General features: G+C 49.3%; 1 protein-coding gene across 1 annotated transcript in view; it reads right to left on the reverse strand.

Annotated features, from left to right (window-relative positions):
• Positions 1–17051, reverse strand: part of DNAH9 (dynein axonemal heavy chain 9) — a 343788-nt gene that overhangs the window by 65005 nt on the left and 261732 nt on the right. The window contains exons 51-56 of the mRNA XM_059668596.1: positions 16138–16257; positions 13438–13626; positions 10808–11043; positions 6123–6245; positions 4980–5184; positions 2685–2849 (exon numbers count right to left, since the gene is read on the reverse strand). Coding sequence (XP_059524579.1) covers positions 2685–2849; positions 4980–5184; positions 6123–6245; positions 10808–11043; positions 13438–13626; positions 16138–16257 — 1038 coding nt within the window. The remainder of the gene's footprint in view (positions 1–2684; positions 2850–4979; positions 5185–6122; positions 6246–10807; positions 11044–13437; positions 13627–16137; positions 16258–17051) is intronic.

A 17051-nucleotide genomic window follows, 5' to 3' on the forward strand; every position in this document is an offset into this window, starting at 1 on the left:
ATTTCCCATATGAACAACTGTAAAGCTACTTATGTCCACCCGTGTGTAATCATAGCCAATGAATTGGCAAGTTTTTCAATTCTACCTCTGAATTTGCACATAGCTCTTGAATTTGCCCACTTCTTTGCACCACAACTGCCAACCTTAGCTCAGGACACCATCACCTCTAATCGGAATCACTGTGCCCTCCACTACTTTCTCTGCCTCCTCATTCCCAAGCTCTCCACCAGACTGTATCTGGAGTGATCTTTCTAAAATACAGCTCTGACTATGTTACTCTCTTGTCTAAAAAGTAAAAAAAAAAAAACTCTTTTATGATCCTCAACTCTCATTCAAGCCCAAACTTCTTAGCATGGTCTACTAAGTCTATTGCAATGGAAACAGCCTACATCTCCTGCCTCATCTCCAGTGACTACTTCCATCTCCTCTACTGTCCCTCGAGTCCTTTACATGACAGAGAAATGTCCCTCTCCTCTGGTTGAGCTGAGTACTTTCCCTGTGTGTTCACAGCCTCCTGTACTTCCTCTCCCACAGCCCTCACCACCGCTTTGCAGTTGCCTGTTTGTCTTTCTCCTTCAGAGGACCAGGTCCCGGAAGCCTGGGATTTTGGCAAGTTCATTGTTGTACCCCCAACTTTTGTCATGGAATTTGGAATAGAACAGCCTCCAAGTAAGTATTTATTGGATGAATGGATGAGAAGAGAAAGAAGACAAACAAGAAATGAAACAGCAAGAGAAAAAAGATTCTATAAATGCCTGGTACACAGCAGGCACTCAATAAATGTTCATTGACTTTAAAGAGGAGGATAAAGAAGGAATGAGCTCTAGCCAGTTTGGCTCAGTGGATAGAGTGTCGGCCTGTGGACTGAATGGTCCTGGGTTCAATTCCAGTCAAGGGCGCATGCCCAGGTTGTGGGCTTGATCCCCAGTAGGGGGCGTGCAGGAGGCAGCCAATCAATGATTCTCTCTCATCATTGATGTTTCTATTTCTCTCCCCCTTCTCCCTTCTTCTCTGAAATCAATAAAAATATATTAAAAAAAGAGTCATTCTTTCATCTCTCTGAAAATTAAGAAAAAGAAAAGAAAAGAAAAGAGAAGAAAGAAGGAATGAGGCAGCAGGAAGAGATGTCAACATGGTCAATTCCACCTCTGACCTACTCCCTCAAAGTGGGTTGGAAAGTGTCCTCTCATCTCTTCTGCCCCAGGCAGTGGAGCTTCTGCTGTAAGTACTGTGCACACTTTGCATGCCCCTCTCTACATTTACGGAGGCCACAGTGAGCCACGTGCAAAACCTGGTGGTCACACCAGAGTCAGAGACTAGTGAGGCTGGACCTTCCTCCCGTCAGTCTCTCACTCAAACCTCAGCTGTCTGTTATCCCAGAGCGGCATGAGCTGGTTTGTCTGCCCTGCCCATGGTTGCTCTCCTTTGCTTTTTTTTTTTTTTAGATTAAAAATATTGATTTTTAGAGAGAGAGGGAGAGGAAGAGAATGATTGATGTGAGAGCGAAACATGTGTCAGCTGCCTTCTGCACAGCTCCTATGAGGGCTCAAGCCCACATCCCAGGCACATACCCTGACCAGGAATTGAACCAGCAACCTTCTGGAGCATGGGACTACACCCAACCAGCCACATGGGCCAGGGCATTCTTCATTTTTCCTACCTTGTTTCGACCTGGAACAGAGTCTTTATATTTGGAGAAATCCCAATAATCTGACAATAAGTGTATACCCTCAAAGGTGTATTGTCCCTGGACACTGTTACAGACACACTTAACCTACTCAGACCAGTATCTTTTTTTTAATCCTCACCCAAGGATATTTTTTCATTGATTTTTAGAGAGAGTGGACAAGAGAAGGAAAGACAGAAATGTCGATGTGAGAAAAACACATCGATTGGTTGGTTTCCTCCTGCATGTGCCCAGGGTCCGGGCTGGGGAGGAGCTTGCCACCGAGGTACATACCCTTGACCAGAATCGAACCCAGGACCCTTTGGTCCACTGAGCCAAACCGGGTAGGGCTCAGACCAGAATCTTAAATACTCTTCTGATTCAAGAGCAGAGCTGAAAATGAGGCAAAAGCTGTGTAGGTTCTCAGCCTGCTGGGAATGGGCAGAGGAGTTTGGCCCTCGAAGTCATGTCTGCTAGTCCCCCACAAGGGAAAATAAAAGCCTCCCAAATGTTGTGAAAGAAGGGGAGAAAGCTGTACCCCAAGTTGTTTGCAGGGTGGTACAGCTTTTGAGAGCTGAGCCTCCTGGGAAGCCAGTGACTTTCTCTCATTAAAGTCAGACATGTGAGATTTTTGCAGGCTGGGGTTTCCTCCAGGTGCGATCATGCCTGAACCAGCCAAGTCTTATAGCAGTATGATCCCTTACCTTCCGGCAATTCTACAAGCTCACCCAGGAGTTAAGTTTGAGCTCCCAGGCCCTGCACAGACTACTGCACAGGCTTAACTGCTCATCACACATTTGTGGAGATGACTTGTCAAAAGCAATTCCCAGAAGGTGGGAACTCCACAAAACAGAACGTGAGCCAGTCATTTCAGGAATCCTGTCGTTTGATTTTCTAGGAGAAACTTGGGAAGACAGGAAAGCCATCTGTTAGTCTGGCTTCTTTTACCTAAAAGTTGAATGCAGGGTCTGGGAGGGGGGCATTTGCTCCCTAGCTCAGGCTGCCAGGGTAGTTTCACCTTTTCCTCAACTTCCGCTGCGGTCTGCTTGGTGACCTCCAGGTTCTCCACAAGGGCCGTGTCTCCCAGGAAGTTCCCAGAGGCCGAGGAGAGGCGAGACAGCAGGCTGTCTTCCAGTGTTTTCAGGGTGATTTTGAAGCCATTCTGCTGTTTCGTGAGATCCGACTGCAAATATCAAGTGAGGGGGAGTCACATATAGAAGCCCAGGGCATCCTACTCTCGGGATAGGTCTGAAAAAAATAAACATTTATGGGACCAGGGTCCCTTCTCTTAGAGATGCAAACTGAAGGCGAAATAGCAGAATGATTGAGACCATAAGCAGAGGAGATGAGCAACTGAGCTGAATCCCAACTGCACCATTGCCTAGTCATGTGACCTTAGGCTAATGACCCCTTAGACCTTTAGTAACCGGGGCTGGGTTAGTCCCAGTCCGTACGCCTGGGAGTGCTGTGCAATGCTGCGCACAATGCCAACAGTCTGTTCACGAAACAGAACCTATTTTTGTGAATAGTTAGAAGGTAGGGTCAAGTGTTAGCTCTCCAGAGGGTCCTCTCTATCACCACTTCACTGCTCCCAGAGAATAGGTTTCCTATGGATACTTATTATTTTTTTTGGAAAAAAAGTCCACAGAAACTGTCTTACACAATTTAGACAGGATCATCGCAGGAGCTCGCCTCAGGGCTGCTGGGGGTTGCTGGTGTCCAAGCAGATCTCACCTCGTCTTCCCTCTCGGATTGTTAGGTTCCTATCCTACAGCTCTGGACACTCTCTCTCAGGTGGGGCCATAACCTCAGGCAGCTGCGGCTCCTCTGCCCGTGCACAGCTGGGGTAATTGCTTTTGGATCCACGAAAGAACAATCTTCCTGTTGGAGGCTCGAGCCATGGCCACCCTGCTCAGCTTCTGCTTCTTACAAAACAAAACATTCCTCAATCCCAGTTTACAACCAGGATTTGCTGTTCTCTGCAGGGAATGCTCTGTGCCAGGGTCTTTAAAATTAGTGAGGGCCCAGCCGGCGTGGCTCAGTGGTTGAACCAGGTGGTCACGGTTCGATTCCCCATCAGGGCACATGCCCCAGTTGCAGGTTTGATCCCCAGTGTGGGGTGTGCAGGAAGCAGCTGATCAATGATTCTCTCTCATCATTGAGGTTTCTCTCTCTCTCCCTCTCCCTTCCCCTCTGAAATCAATAAAAATATTATTTATTTATTTTTATTTTTATTAAATAAAAATATATTTTAAATAATTAGGAATTAGCTCAGATGCCACCCCCTCTTGGAACCTTTTTCTGACTTCCCCAGTTTAAATTAGTCCAGGGCTCTCTAAGATTCTCATCACCACCTGACATGGCATATACTTTTTGTTTACATTCTTATTTTCTGTGTCCCTCCACTAGATCGTAAGTCTGTGAGGGCAGAGACATGGTGTTGCTTTTGACCTGCTGAACCAGAGCGCCTGTGCTCTTGCCTGCTTTGGAGTTGGGCTCTGCGGGTGTGTGCTCAGTAAAGGCATGCTCGCAGGACGTGGACGCCGGGCGCCTCGGCGTCAATCTCACATACACTGTCGCTTTGGACGTGCATTTATAGTCTAATCTGGCCTAGAGAGTGCAAAACAGGGATGTTACTTGCTGTGGACTGAATTGTGTCCCCAATAAATCATGTTGAAGCCCTTCCCCCCATATTGGAAATGGGCCTTTAAGGGGTTGAATAAGGTTCAATGGGGTCTATAGGGTGGGGCTCTGGTCTGATGGGAGTGGTGTCCTTATAAACAGAGACACCAGAGAGGAGGCCTGGGAGTGCACAGTGACACGGTGGCCATCTCCAAGCCAGGAAAGAAGGTCTCTCTGGACACCAAACACGCGGTCCCCTATCTTGGACTTACAGCTTCCAGGACTGTGAGAAAATAAATGTCTGTGTTATATTATAGAAGCTTGAGCTAAGACACTATCCTACGGTGGATGAGCCGCCTGTTTTTAATGCCCTTGCAAAATTGAACCCTGCTTAGTTGTGACATGGGCATGAGAACATGTCTGACAGGAGGCCCTCATGGCTGGCCATGCAAGTTCATAGCCCTCCAAGGCCCTGCGATGAGTGTCTGTGTCTGCCTCGGTTCTTCAGCTCACTCTAGCCTCTGTCTCCCGGTGTTCCAGGTGGCTAGAGGTGTTGGTGCTCCTCAGTCTAGCAGAGCCCTGGCTGCTCAGCTCCAGAGAAAATAGCCCACATACTTCCCCCAGGGGCGCCCTGCGGGATCTAGTGACAGCGCGTTGTCTGCCTCCCTTTCTCGGCGGATCCTGGACGCACCTTCAGCTGCTCCAGGTCTGGCCTCTCCATGCTGACCACAGCGGCCAGCAGCTGGTCCTCCAGGCCATCCCTGGTCACAGTGAAGTTGATGAGGGTGGCCTGCGCCTGCAGCTCCGGCTGGTAGTGAGGATTGGCCAGCTTGGTGTGAAGTATGAGCCGGAACTTGGGATTGTATTCACACTCTTTGTCTCCGATTTTAATGAACCTGGAACAGAAAGGGTCGGGTAAAGGTGGGTGCCTTCCCGTGAGAGTCACTCAGAGACAGAATTCTAGATTTGTTTGAAGATCATAGTAAATAATATTGCCATATTCAGGTGGATTCCCTCACATGGCTAGTGTGAGTCCTGGGATCCTTGTTGCCCTAACATGGGAAACAGGGGTGGAGGACTGATAGACTTTCCCCACGGCCACCATGTTTGATTCTGCATCATGCAAAGCTGTGGGGAGAGCCAGTGACACATTATGGAACGTCTCCAGCAGATGGCAGTAGAGTGTTTGCAGGAAGGGGCACCTTTTTAGTTTGCACAAAGGTGCCTTACAGGCTGGCAATAGGGCATACTTATGTCTATGGCTGACGGAGAATGACGTCCATGGATGAAAATGGTTAGTTAACTTAATGAGCACATCCCGAGGACATGTAAAGGCGACTTTCGTCTTGGACACTGGGTGAGGCTTCATGATAATCACCCTTCCCTCGCCCAGGAGCCGGCTGCCCTTCTCTTTCCTCCTGCTTCTGCCACACGCTAATTAGCTATCAGCACCCAGAGCAACCGGGGCTCATCACAGTGACGAAGAGGTGAGTTCTCAGAACTCGGAGGCCTGGCTTGGGTAAAATGCTCAGGCTTAAAGTCAGCCTGCTTTTTGGCCACTTTCCTTCTAAAGTTCCTCCAAAATAGTGCACTCTGGCTATTTAGAAGGAAGACAAGGAGGACATTGATGGATGGAAGCAAAGTTACTCTAGAACTTTCTCTAGGATGTGCGGCAGCGGATCACTCCTCTGCTGGAGGGAAGAGGAGTGTGCATGCTGTGGGAGACACGCCACACAAGCTGGGGAGAGCGGGTTCTAAGGAGAGCAGTGCTGTCCACCGTCCTACCCGGCTGTGAGCCAGCTCTCAAAGGATGGGCAACCCAGCTGAGTCTCACCGTCCTTTTTTAATGACTTCTCTCCCGAGCAGTGGTCCCAGGACAGGATCAATGGACTCCTCCAGGTTTTCAATCAGCACCACGTCGCCAGCTTCCAGGGCTTGCTCTATGGTTTGGAGGTAGCTGGGGAGAAAGCCAGTAGTAGAATGAGCCTGTGGCCAGGTACAGACTCAGAGGAAATTCAATAAGACAGTGGAGGCTCTGAAGCTCAGGGATGAACTTGGAAGCAACCTACCTGGGATGATTTCTGTGGCCACATTTTTTTCTTATATAGTTTTAGAAATAGGGGACAATTTCAAAATAAAAATGTGAAAATTAACTATAACCTTTCCATCTTTCATTTAAATTTGGTGTTACTACATGTTTTGATATATTTTCAAGTTTATTATCACTATTTCTATTTATTTTATATTAGATATATAATTACTTATATTTGCATTTATATTTATTATTAGAGTTATAAAATAAAGCATATTTGTTTTATAACCCGGTTTTGTACATAAAATGCATTGTAAGCATTTTCCCACATAATTAAATATTTTTCTATAACAATTTTTACATAATTGGCCCTGGCTGGTGTGGTTCGGTTGGTTGGGTGTTGTCCTGTGCACTGAAAGGTTTGATTCCCGGTCAGGGCACATGCCCGGGGTGTGGGCTCGATCCCCAGTAGGGGGCATGCAGATGCAGTCAATCAATGATTCTCATTATTGATGTTTCTATCTTTCTCTCCCTCTCCCTTCTCTCTGGAACCAATACAAATATATTTAAAAAATCAATAAAAATATTTTTAAAACATTATAGTGAAGAAGAAGAGGAGGGACTCATATAAGCTAATACTGAAATATTTTATATAACTTAAACAATACAGATATATAGAAAAAAGTCTAAAAGGATATCATATACCAAAAAGTTAGCAATCTTTTTCTGTGAACAATGAATTACAGGATTTTAATTTTTGTCTTTGTGATTTTTTTGTACAACCTTTTTTCTTTTACTGCAAATATATATATATATATATATATATATATATATATATATATATATATATATATGTTTAAAATGAGAAATATCACAATAAATGTTCCTAAATATAAAACTAAATAATTAAAGGCTAGTATATTATTATATGAGTAGAAAGGAATAAAGATCCATTTAATAAGAAAATTTAACATAGAGTAAAATGTCACCTTTAATTAAATGGGGGAAAGGATGGAGAATCTTATAAATGGTATTGGAAAATGGCTAACCACTTCAAAAATAAAAATTAGACCTATACTTTATATAATACCCTAAAATACATTTCAGATGCTTGGATTTCAGTGTAAAAAAACCATTAAATAACTAAAAATTCTAGGTGAATATTTACATAATTTCTGCACAGAAAAAGACTTTTCTATGCTTGATCAATGGAAGAAATGAGTGCAAATCTGAACAAACTGTAGTATGTTCCAGCCCACAAATAAAAAGACAAATGACATGCAACCAAACATCCACTCCTCTGATGAAGGGAGACTATACTAAATAGTCTCAACACATCTACACTAATAAAAGACAAAGATGCTAATTGACCGTACCTTTGCTATGCCCAAGCCACGCCCACCAGCCAACAGAGCAACGATATGCAAATTAACCCAACCAAGATGGTGGCTGGCAGCCATGGAGCTGGAGCAAGCAGGAGGCTTGGTTGCCCCGGCAATGGAGGAAGCCAAGCTTCCCACCTGCCCTGACCGGCTGTGGCCTCTGCAAAAGGCAACAAAGTTTCAATTATAGAAGCTAAATAAATCCCAGATACCTGTTTCCAGCCAGCCTCCACTGGGAGCTGGGGTGTGTGGCCAGCATGCAAACAGCCATCAGCCCCTCACCCAGGATGGCCATACCCTCATGGGGAGAGGGTCCTCGCTGGGGGGCTTGGTCAGGCTGCAAACAGCCATCAGCCCCTCACCCAGACTGGCCAGGGACCCCAGCAGGACTCTCCACTCTGAAGGGGACATGGCCAGCCTGCAAACGGCCCTCAGCCTCTCACCCAGGCTGGCCAGGCACCCCAGCGGGAACCCCACCCTGATCCAGGACACCTTTCAGGGCAAACCAGCCGGCCCCCACCCATGCACCAGGCCTCTATCCTATATAATAAAAGGGTAATATGCAAATTGACACTAACAGCAGAGTGACTGGAAATCACTGGTCACTATGACACACAATGACCACCAGGGGGCAGATGCTCAATACAGGAGCTGCTCCCTGGTGGTCAGTGTGCTCCCACAGGGGGAGCTCTGCTCAGCCACAAGCCAGGCTGATGGCTGCCAGTACAGTGGTGGTGGTGGGAGCCTCTCCCACCTCCTCAGCAGTGCTAAGGATGTCTGACTGCAACTAGGCCTGCTCCCCGCTGGCAAGTGAGCATCCCCCGAGGGCTCCCGGGCTCCCAGAGGGATGTCTGACTGCCAGCTTAGGCCCAATCCCGCAGGGAGTGGGCCTAAGCCAGCAGGTGGACATACCCCGAGGGGTCCCAGACTGTGAGAGGGCACAGTTCGGGCTGAGGGACCCCCCCAAGTGCACAAATTTTTCTGCACTGGGCCTTTAGTATTATATATAATAAAGTATTTGCATTCAAATACTAGATACCGAATCTAGAAAACCATCTAACAGAAGAGTAATTAATGGACATGAACAGAATTATTTGAACAGGTGTTTACCGAGGGCTTCCTATGTGTCAAGCACTGTTTTTGGTATTAGGGCAATAGGAATGAGCAAAAAGAACAAACTTTTCCCCTCTAAAATGCAGTTATTGGTTAGTTAGAAAAGAATACTTTAATTAAATGTCTCATGTCATTTCTCACCAAAGTTTGCTGTATAAGAAAGAGTCCATTCTGTATTTAATATTCGCTTTAACTATTTTTGCAACATTGCATGTTTGCTTTAAACAACCGCGGGTGATCTAGACCTATGGACAAGCATGTTTGGGACAAGTGGTCAGAGCAGCAAACCTCACTTTGGAAGCCATGTGTTCGAGTAAATAAACCTTGGATCTCTAAGTGAGATCACCTTGGTTCAAACACTGCTTCCATCGATTTAAAAATATTTAAATTAATTTTTAATTGTGGTAAAATATACATGAAATCTACCATCTTCACCATTTTTAAGTGTGAAGTTCGGTGGCATTGAGAACATTCCCACTATTGTGTTACCATCACCACCATTCCTCTCCAGAACTCTCTTCGTCCTGCAAAACTGAAACCTTATACCCCCTTAAACAATGACTCCTCATCTCCCCTGCCCCTCCTCTGGGGGACCAATTCTGCCCCTGTGAACCTGACCACTCTAAGTGCCTCATATAAGTGGAATTACGCAGTATTTGTCCTTCTGTGGCTGGCTTATTTCACTTAACAGGATGTCCTTAAGGATGTTAAGATTCATCCATGTTGTAGCATGTATCAGAATTTCATCCCTTTTCAAGGCAGAATAATATTCCATCGTATGTACATACTACATTTTGTTTCTCCATTTATCTGTGGATGGACAGGTGGATTGCTTCCTCCTTTTGATTCTTGTAAGTAATGCTGTTATGACCGTGGGGGAACCAATATCCATCGCTTTTAAAGCTGTGTACTCTTGGGGAAATCACTTCTGTGAAACTCAATTTCCTCAAATGTGAATGGTGCCAATAACACTAACCTTATATGTGGTGTGGATTAAAAAAGCATCTATAATAATAAAAGTGTAATATGCTAATTAGACCGGACGTCCTTCTGGACAACCTTCTGAATGAAGCCAAGGCGGCGAGGGAAGCCCAGGTCCCGGGTGCCTGAGGGAACCCAGTGCCTGCAGCCTGGGGAAGGAAGGTCTACTCTCGCACGAATTTCGTGCATTGGGCCTCTAGTTTGAAATAAAACTTGTACCATCAAGAATGGCACATGTCAACCACCTAATACATGGCCCAGGCCCCGTCCCTCTCCCTCATTGCCCTACTCTATTTCTCTCATGTATCCTAGGGCACCGAAAAGAATTCAATATTGAAAATACAGGGCTAAGTTGTAACAGGGCTCATGTAGCAATGGGGTGAGAGATGCTGAGGCCTGAGCCTGTGCAGTGTGGTGTGTGCTGGACGGACATTCTCTCTGGTATTCACATCGCTTCTTGTAGTAGTAACTCTCGTCTTGTAGGTCCAAAGCCGTATGGCAGGCACAAAGGGCTCTGAAGTTTCCCTGGCTGCTATGCATCCAATCGCAAATGTCCTGTTGTTCCTCAGCAGAAAGAGAGTTTAGGTTTGTTCACTGTGGCTCAGGGGCAGAGGCGGGAGGAAGGGGTAGGAGAGGCCTAAGGTGGGCAGGTTTTGGCTCAAGGTGAGGAAGACTTTGTAAAACACAGATTCTGACAGTGAAACATGATGCTTGGGGGGTCAGGGAGTGTTCAAGCGGAGATGCGAGGGTGGGGGCCAGGGATAGTGGAGCCAGGGCTCCTGAGTGGGTTGAGAGGCTGACATGAGTGATCTCTAATGGGCGAGAAAACCAGAGACTCGGTACCCAAGCATCTGGCATTGAGATGTGTCCTGAAGTGGGAGGAGGCACATGGGAGACCAGGAGGGACCAGGAGAGTAGAAAGAATCCACCGGGGCTCAAGGTCCGCTCATAACACTTTGGTTTGCTCTGCACAACTGGCAAAAGTGGGACCTTTCGTGCCAGGCCACTTACCCCTTCCGACCGACCTGGGTGACCCGGAGGTCTTCTCCGTATTTGTTCTTGACCCATTTGATGCCTTGCAGCTGAGGGTCAACCAGGAGCGGCCAGCGCTCACAGGTGACGAGGATGGTGGCGTTCTCCACGGACATGCGGTCGGCAGGGAGGCCCTGGTTCTGCCACGCCGCCACGTCGGCATCATCCGTCAGCATCCTCAGGGGGTCCAGGCCGGGGGTGACCGGGATGGGGACCTGAGGATGAAGAAGCGCCCCCACACTCAGAACGGCAGCGTGCCTTCTCAGCTGGGGTGGAGGCACCGTGGTTCCCTAAAATGATGAGTTAGTTCCTTGAAAGTGCTTTCCTGGACGTGTAATTATTTCTGGCAGCAGGATTTTTAAAGTCCTCATAGTATTTTTTATGTTGACGGATGAAAACAGCAGACATTCAGCCTGTGTGACCCTTGCCCTTCAGTTTATTCACCTAAATCAGATTTCTACCATAAATCATTTGTATCTGAATCAATAGTCTCTTCGGTGCCCTTACCCATGTTAACATACTGCATGTCTGTGCTAACATGCTGCATGTCTGTGCTTCTCGTGCATGTTTCACAAGCCAGGCTCCACGCCTACTGAGCTTTCTCTGTCTGTGCAGCCAACACTGACCCCTCTCTGCTCTCACTCCCTCACCCCTTGCCGACAGAGGCCCAGTGTGCTGAGAACCGGAGTTGCTGACCTGGCTCCCAGCCCAGGACACCCACACCCAGGGCTGACCGCGTGACTCTGCAAACTCCCTGCTGGTGCCCCTGGGAGACTGGTGCCCCTCCAGGCCTGGGTGTGCCCCGCACAGCCCGTTTCCTTGTGGCCCGTGTGAGCCCTGCCTTTCTGCCTCTGTTGACCTCTCTCTGCTTGTGTAATTCTTGTGTAAGTAATATGTTCCATTGGGGACATATAGCTTTTTAAAAAATGGAAGTAATCATCACAGTGCTGTGCAACCATCAGCTCTGGTTCTGAAACACTTTCATCGCCCCAAAAGGAAGCCCCATACCCATTATTAGTCACGTCCCATGCTCTCCTACCCCCAGCTCTTAGCAACCACTCTTCTGCTTCCTGTCTCGATGGGTTTACTTAGTCTGGATATTTCACTTAAAATGCATCATACACTATGTGATATTTTGTGTCTGGCTACCTTCATTTAGCAGCATGTTTTCGAGGTTCACACACACATGCCCTCTGAACCCCTCCGTCTCTCTCTTCTCTGCAGTCTGTGTTCCCTCTTACCTCGGGAAAAACTTTGCAAACCATTGCCTGCTCCTTTAATCACCTGCTAAGTTTGCGAGTGGCCAGTGCTGTGCCATCAGCCTCTGAAGGGACCTGCCCCTGGAGGTCTTACCCCGGATGGGAAATGGCTCCGTGGAAGCGGCTTCCTTTGTAACCTGTGCTTTCTAGCTTATGCACTGAAAGCTATTGCTGCGAGAAGGACTCTGCAGATCTCACCCGACTGCTGACAGGGTCCGGGGCACGAAAATGCATACAAACCCCAAACAAAACCAGAAAAATCCTCGCGAAGCTGCCACCATCTTCCTTTGCTCAGCTAATGATGGCCCTCTTAACAACTTCCTTTTCTACAAGTGCCCAAGTGAATAAATAGCGTTATTTTTGTTTGTTTCCTAGAGCTGTAACAGTTTTTAGAGCACTATTCCACAAATTATCAGGTAAGATTTCCTAAGCTGACGCGTGAAACCAGTCCTCCCTCACTAGGCAAAGTGGGTTCTGTGTTCACAGGCGACACCTACAGGTGAGCTCTGGAATGCAGCCCCTACCGTGGGCGCGCACCTTCGTGCTGAGTCCAGCCCCACCTGCTCCTGGTGAACACTAGCTCCTCTCGGGTTGGGAGCTGCCTGCGGCACGTGGGCAGGAAGGGCTTAGCTGTCCCGTGAGGCCGGAGGGCACACGGACTGCTCTGTGGCTATGTGGGTGGAGGGATGTGGACGTCCCAGGTCACATCAGGTGTTATTTGGTCTAAGGCTCCAACACAACCCTGAGCCGCTTCAGCCAGGAACCAGCATTCCCTCTCCACCATGTCAGTGCAGAGGAGGAGCTGGGGGGAATCCACCCCTCACACCAGGAGGCCACTGCATGCGCATGGCAGGAGAGGATAAAGCCGGTGCACACGGGGGCACGGATGGTGCAGCTCGGGGCCGGTAACAAGGCGCAGTGCAGAAGCTGGGGAGGGGCTGGTCCCTGCAGCCCGGAGACATGTGGCTCAAGAGCAGAGAGATCGGAGGGAACACAGGTGGCATTGGTGCGGCTCAGGGCTTATCGTTCTGCAGGGCGGGGCAGCCTGCTGGGCCGGGGACCAGAGTTCCCACGGAGGGCCGGAGGGCCCCGTTGGGAGAGAGCTGCTGTCCTTAGGATACCCCCAGCTGACCTGCCCAGAGGGCCATGGGTGGGGATGCAGGGTACTGTGGGGACACGTGGTGCATATGTATGTCTCCCTCCTGGATCCCAGCCATCATGGCGGGTGCTCAGGTGGGGGTGGGAGAAGGTCTGCAAGAGGGCACTAGACTAGAAGGTTTGGGTGATTGCCACGTGAGCGCATTAGTGCCACGGGCTGCTGTGGGCAGTGGGGATTCTGGCCGCACGTACTTGCAGCTGGCTCAGATAGGGTCTCCAGGTCCCGTCCATGAGGCTCTGCCGGTATTTCTTTGTAAAGAAACCGAGGTAGGAAATGAAGGCCGTGATGAGCAAAATGTCTCCACACAGCGTGCTTTCCTGCTGCTTGAAGTTCTGCACAGCTTCTGCCCACCGCACATTTTCAGAAGCGAGTCCTCCCACCTACGGTTTCAAAGGCCAGAGAGAAGAGAAGGCTTGTCACAGAGCCGCGGGCGCAGTCCCGCCGCTCACAGCGCACGCTTCCCGGCGGAACGCCCGGAGCATCGTTGCCACGGCCCTTCTGACCCTGAGGGCTTGCAGCAAGCATCTCAGCAAACAAGCCCCCGTCTGTGCTTGAGCTGTGTGCTGTGAGCTGTGAGCTGTGTGGGCTATGGATCGATGGCAGGCCTTGAATGCAGCCTTCCAGGTCTGCCCTTCATAGGTACGAGGATGAGCACCACCCTCCTCACAGGCGGCTGAAAAGCTTGCACATGACCAGGCATGCTAATCCCTCAGCACAGTGCCTAGTCCGCAAAATATATTAGAAAATTATTCACCTCTCCTGTCTCTTCTCCAAATGCTGGGATATGAAAATAAGTAAAATTAATTTCATGCGCTATAAATAATTCACAGTGGGCAGGGAGAGAGGCATGGTAATTAAGACACAGAGCTGGAAGGAGTGATGGGCATGCACAAAGGAGTGAGACTGCGGAGCAGGTCCTGACACTGCCCGGCCTGCTTTGGGGTGGCGGGCTGTCGGGGGCGCCCCCGGGGGAGCAGAGGCACCCTTTCTACAGAGAACTCCTGGGTGCAGGGTGCAGCTTGGCTTCTGTGTTAAGACGTATCTATTTCTTCTTCCTGGGGAGATGGCATCGTAGGATGGGAGAGATCAGGGTGTGCCAGCCCAACCATTCCCAAGGCCATGCTTAGATGACACAGTGAAGACCAGGAAGGTGGTGATCGCAGGAACTCTGGGCTGGTCGAGGCAGGGCAGCGTCAGAGCCCACACACCGCCCTCCTGGAGCAGAGCACACACTGCCCCCCGCAGGCCTCTCTCAGAAAGCGCTCCAACGGCCAAGAAGGCTGCCCAGGTTCTAGAAACCAGGCAGAAGGCGGCCCCTGTCCCGCAGGCCTGCACAGGAGCTGTCGCTGACCCGCTGCTCAGCTGGGTCGGTCTGCTGACAGCCGTGCGGCAGTGGGCTCAGCCATAGACTGCAGACACGTGCTTGTGTGCAGCCTCTCTCCACTGATTCTTGTGCTCATTTCTCCCCACACTAGGGAGCTGGCTTTGCTGTGTAAATAGACTGGCTGCAGTCCAGTGAAAAGCCCTTTATTGGTGAGGAAGGTGCTATAAAGTCTGGCGAATGCAGGGAAGTCACATTGGGTGGACCCAGCTCTGCGGTTCTTAGCTGACATGTGATGGGACTAAGAGCCGTAGGCATTTTAAAAGGCCACAAATTCCTCGGCCCGCCTCTCTTCAGGAGCTGGGCCTGCGCCCTCCTGAGCCGTGGCTGCTGTGAGCAGTGGGACCCGTGGAGGGGCCTGTGCTGGCCTCCGTCCACGCCTGGGGGACAGGATCCCTGATTCCTGCTCCCGAGCACTTGCTCCCGGAGCCTTGAGGAACCGTGTGACGTCAGGCTGGGGAGGCCTGAGGCTACATGGAGACACATGTGAAGGAAGTCGCTGAATACCAGACCAGCGTGGCCACCGGCTCAATAACACACGTGGCCCCCGTTGGCACCTGGAGCAGAATGGCCTGCTAGCTGAACCTGCCCAAGTTCCCGACCCACAAACTCGGGAGATTTAACGAAGTGGTTATTTTATTAAATCTCTAAATTTTAGAGTAATTTGATATACGGGCACCATAGCACAAGCACTGTGCTCTGACCCTCTGATTAATTTTTTTCCAGGAAGGCTAGAGCCCGTGTGTATGTGAGGTATGTATGTGTGTGTGATACATGTGTATGTGTGATGCATGTGTGTGAGATAGATGTGTGTGGTATGTGATACATGTGTGTTTGTATGTGATACATATGTGAGATATGTATGCGTGTGGTATGTGATACATGTGTATGTTTGTATGTGATGCATGTGTGTGAGATGTGTGTATGTGATGTGTGTGCGTGTGAGACATGAGTGTAGTATGCGATGTATGTGTGATGTGTGTGGTGCATGATGCATGTGTGTGATGTGTGTGATGTATGTGTGAGATGTGTGTGATGTGTATGCTGTGTGTGTGTCAGTGTGTGTGTGTGATGTGCATACAGATAAGGTCATGTTCATAAATGCTCAGGGTAAAAAAGTCTCATTCTTTTCTGCTTCTGCCTCAGTTCCCTGTCCTCACACCCTCATTATTGAACAGGACACAGGTAAGAGCTTCAGAGCCTGTCTATCAAATGCTGGCTTTGCTCTCTAACACTCCCTCTGGTCGATACACACAAATGTAAGCATCTCATGTCTTGCCTGGGCTGCCTGAAGGAGCCAGTGTTCCTTCCTCCAACCATCTCTGCAGGGAAACATTGACCAGCTCGGGCTGTGCGTTCACACCCTTCTCAGGATGCAGCCCCTGCATCCCAGCACATTTTAATATTCCCCCCAAGCCCACGCAGCGCGCGCTGGCTCATCCATTCCCACCTCCTCGGGCTTGACAGCTCTGCTAATGTAATTAAAGCTCCGCGCTGAGCCCGCACTCACCAGGCGATTTGCAAGGGAGATGGTGCCCGCGGTCGCTTCGGCTTCTTGCTGACATTTGAGTTTGTCTGCTGTGGCTCTCTCAAACTTGGCTGTGAGCTTGGCCAGGTTTTCATCCAGGTGCTGTTCAGGAAGGAACACAGGTGTGTCAGTGATCCCGGGCCCATCTCCTTAGTGCTCGAGACAGGATCCCCGAGCAGGCATCTTTAAGGAAGTCCCCTGGGGGCAGGGCAGGAAAGGAAGGCAAATTAGGGTGCTCTCAGGCAGGGTCCCGGCAAGACTTCAGCCAGATCCCAGAGGGAGAAGGTCGGAGGGGGGTCTTGACCCAAGTGAGAAGCTGAGATTTCCTACACCAGCTCCCCAGTCATTGGTCCAGGGCCGGGAGGGCTGATGGACACGGAGGAGGTGCGTACGTTCTCTTTCTCCTTGTGTCCTGGAAAATAGGCTCTCATGGCTGCCAGAAAGCTGCAGGGGCTGCCCTTAGAAGCAAAAGCTCCCTGAAGCTTGGAGGCCTGCAAATGGTCAGAAAGACCCCAGGAGGCCTGGGCGGACCACACTCTGTGCCTGCTGCAGCGGGGCTGTGCGTGGGGCGGCCTGTCTACACCCTACAGCGGTTCTCAACCTCTGGGTCGCGACCCCTTTGGTGGTTGAACGACCCTTTCACAGGGGTCGCCTAAATACATCCTGCATATCAGATATTTACATTACGATTCATAACAGTAGCAACGAAAATAATTTTATGGTTGGGGGTCACCACAACATGAGGAACTGTATTAAAGGGTCGCGGCATTAGGAAGGTTGAGAACCACTGCCTAAGCCCTCCCCCTTGCTGTAGGGTCCTAGGAGCATAAGATGAACTGTTACTTAACCTCATCTATTCTCTTACATGACTCCAAAGTATGGGGACATTAAAAAAA

This window comes from Myotis daubentonii, chromosome 16 (genome assembly GCF_963259705.1).
Source record: "Myotis daubentonii chromosome 16, mMyoDau2.1, whole genome shotgun sequence".
Lineage (NCBI taxonomy): Eukaryota > Metazoa > Chordata > Mammalia > Chiroptera > Vespertilionidae > Myotis > Myotis daubentonii.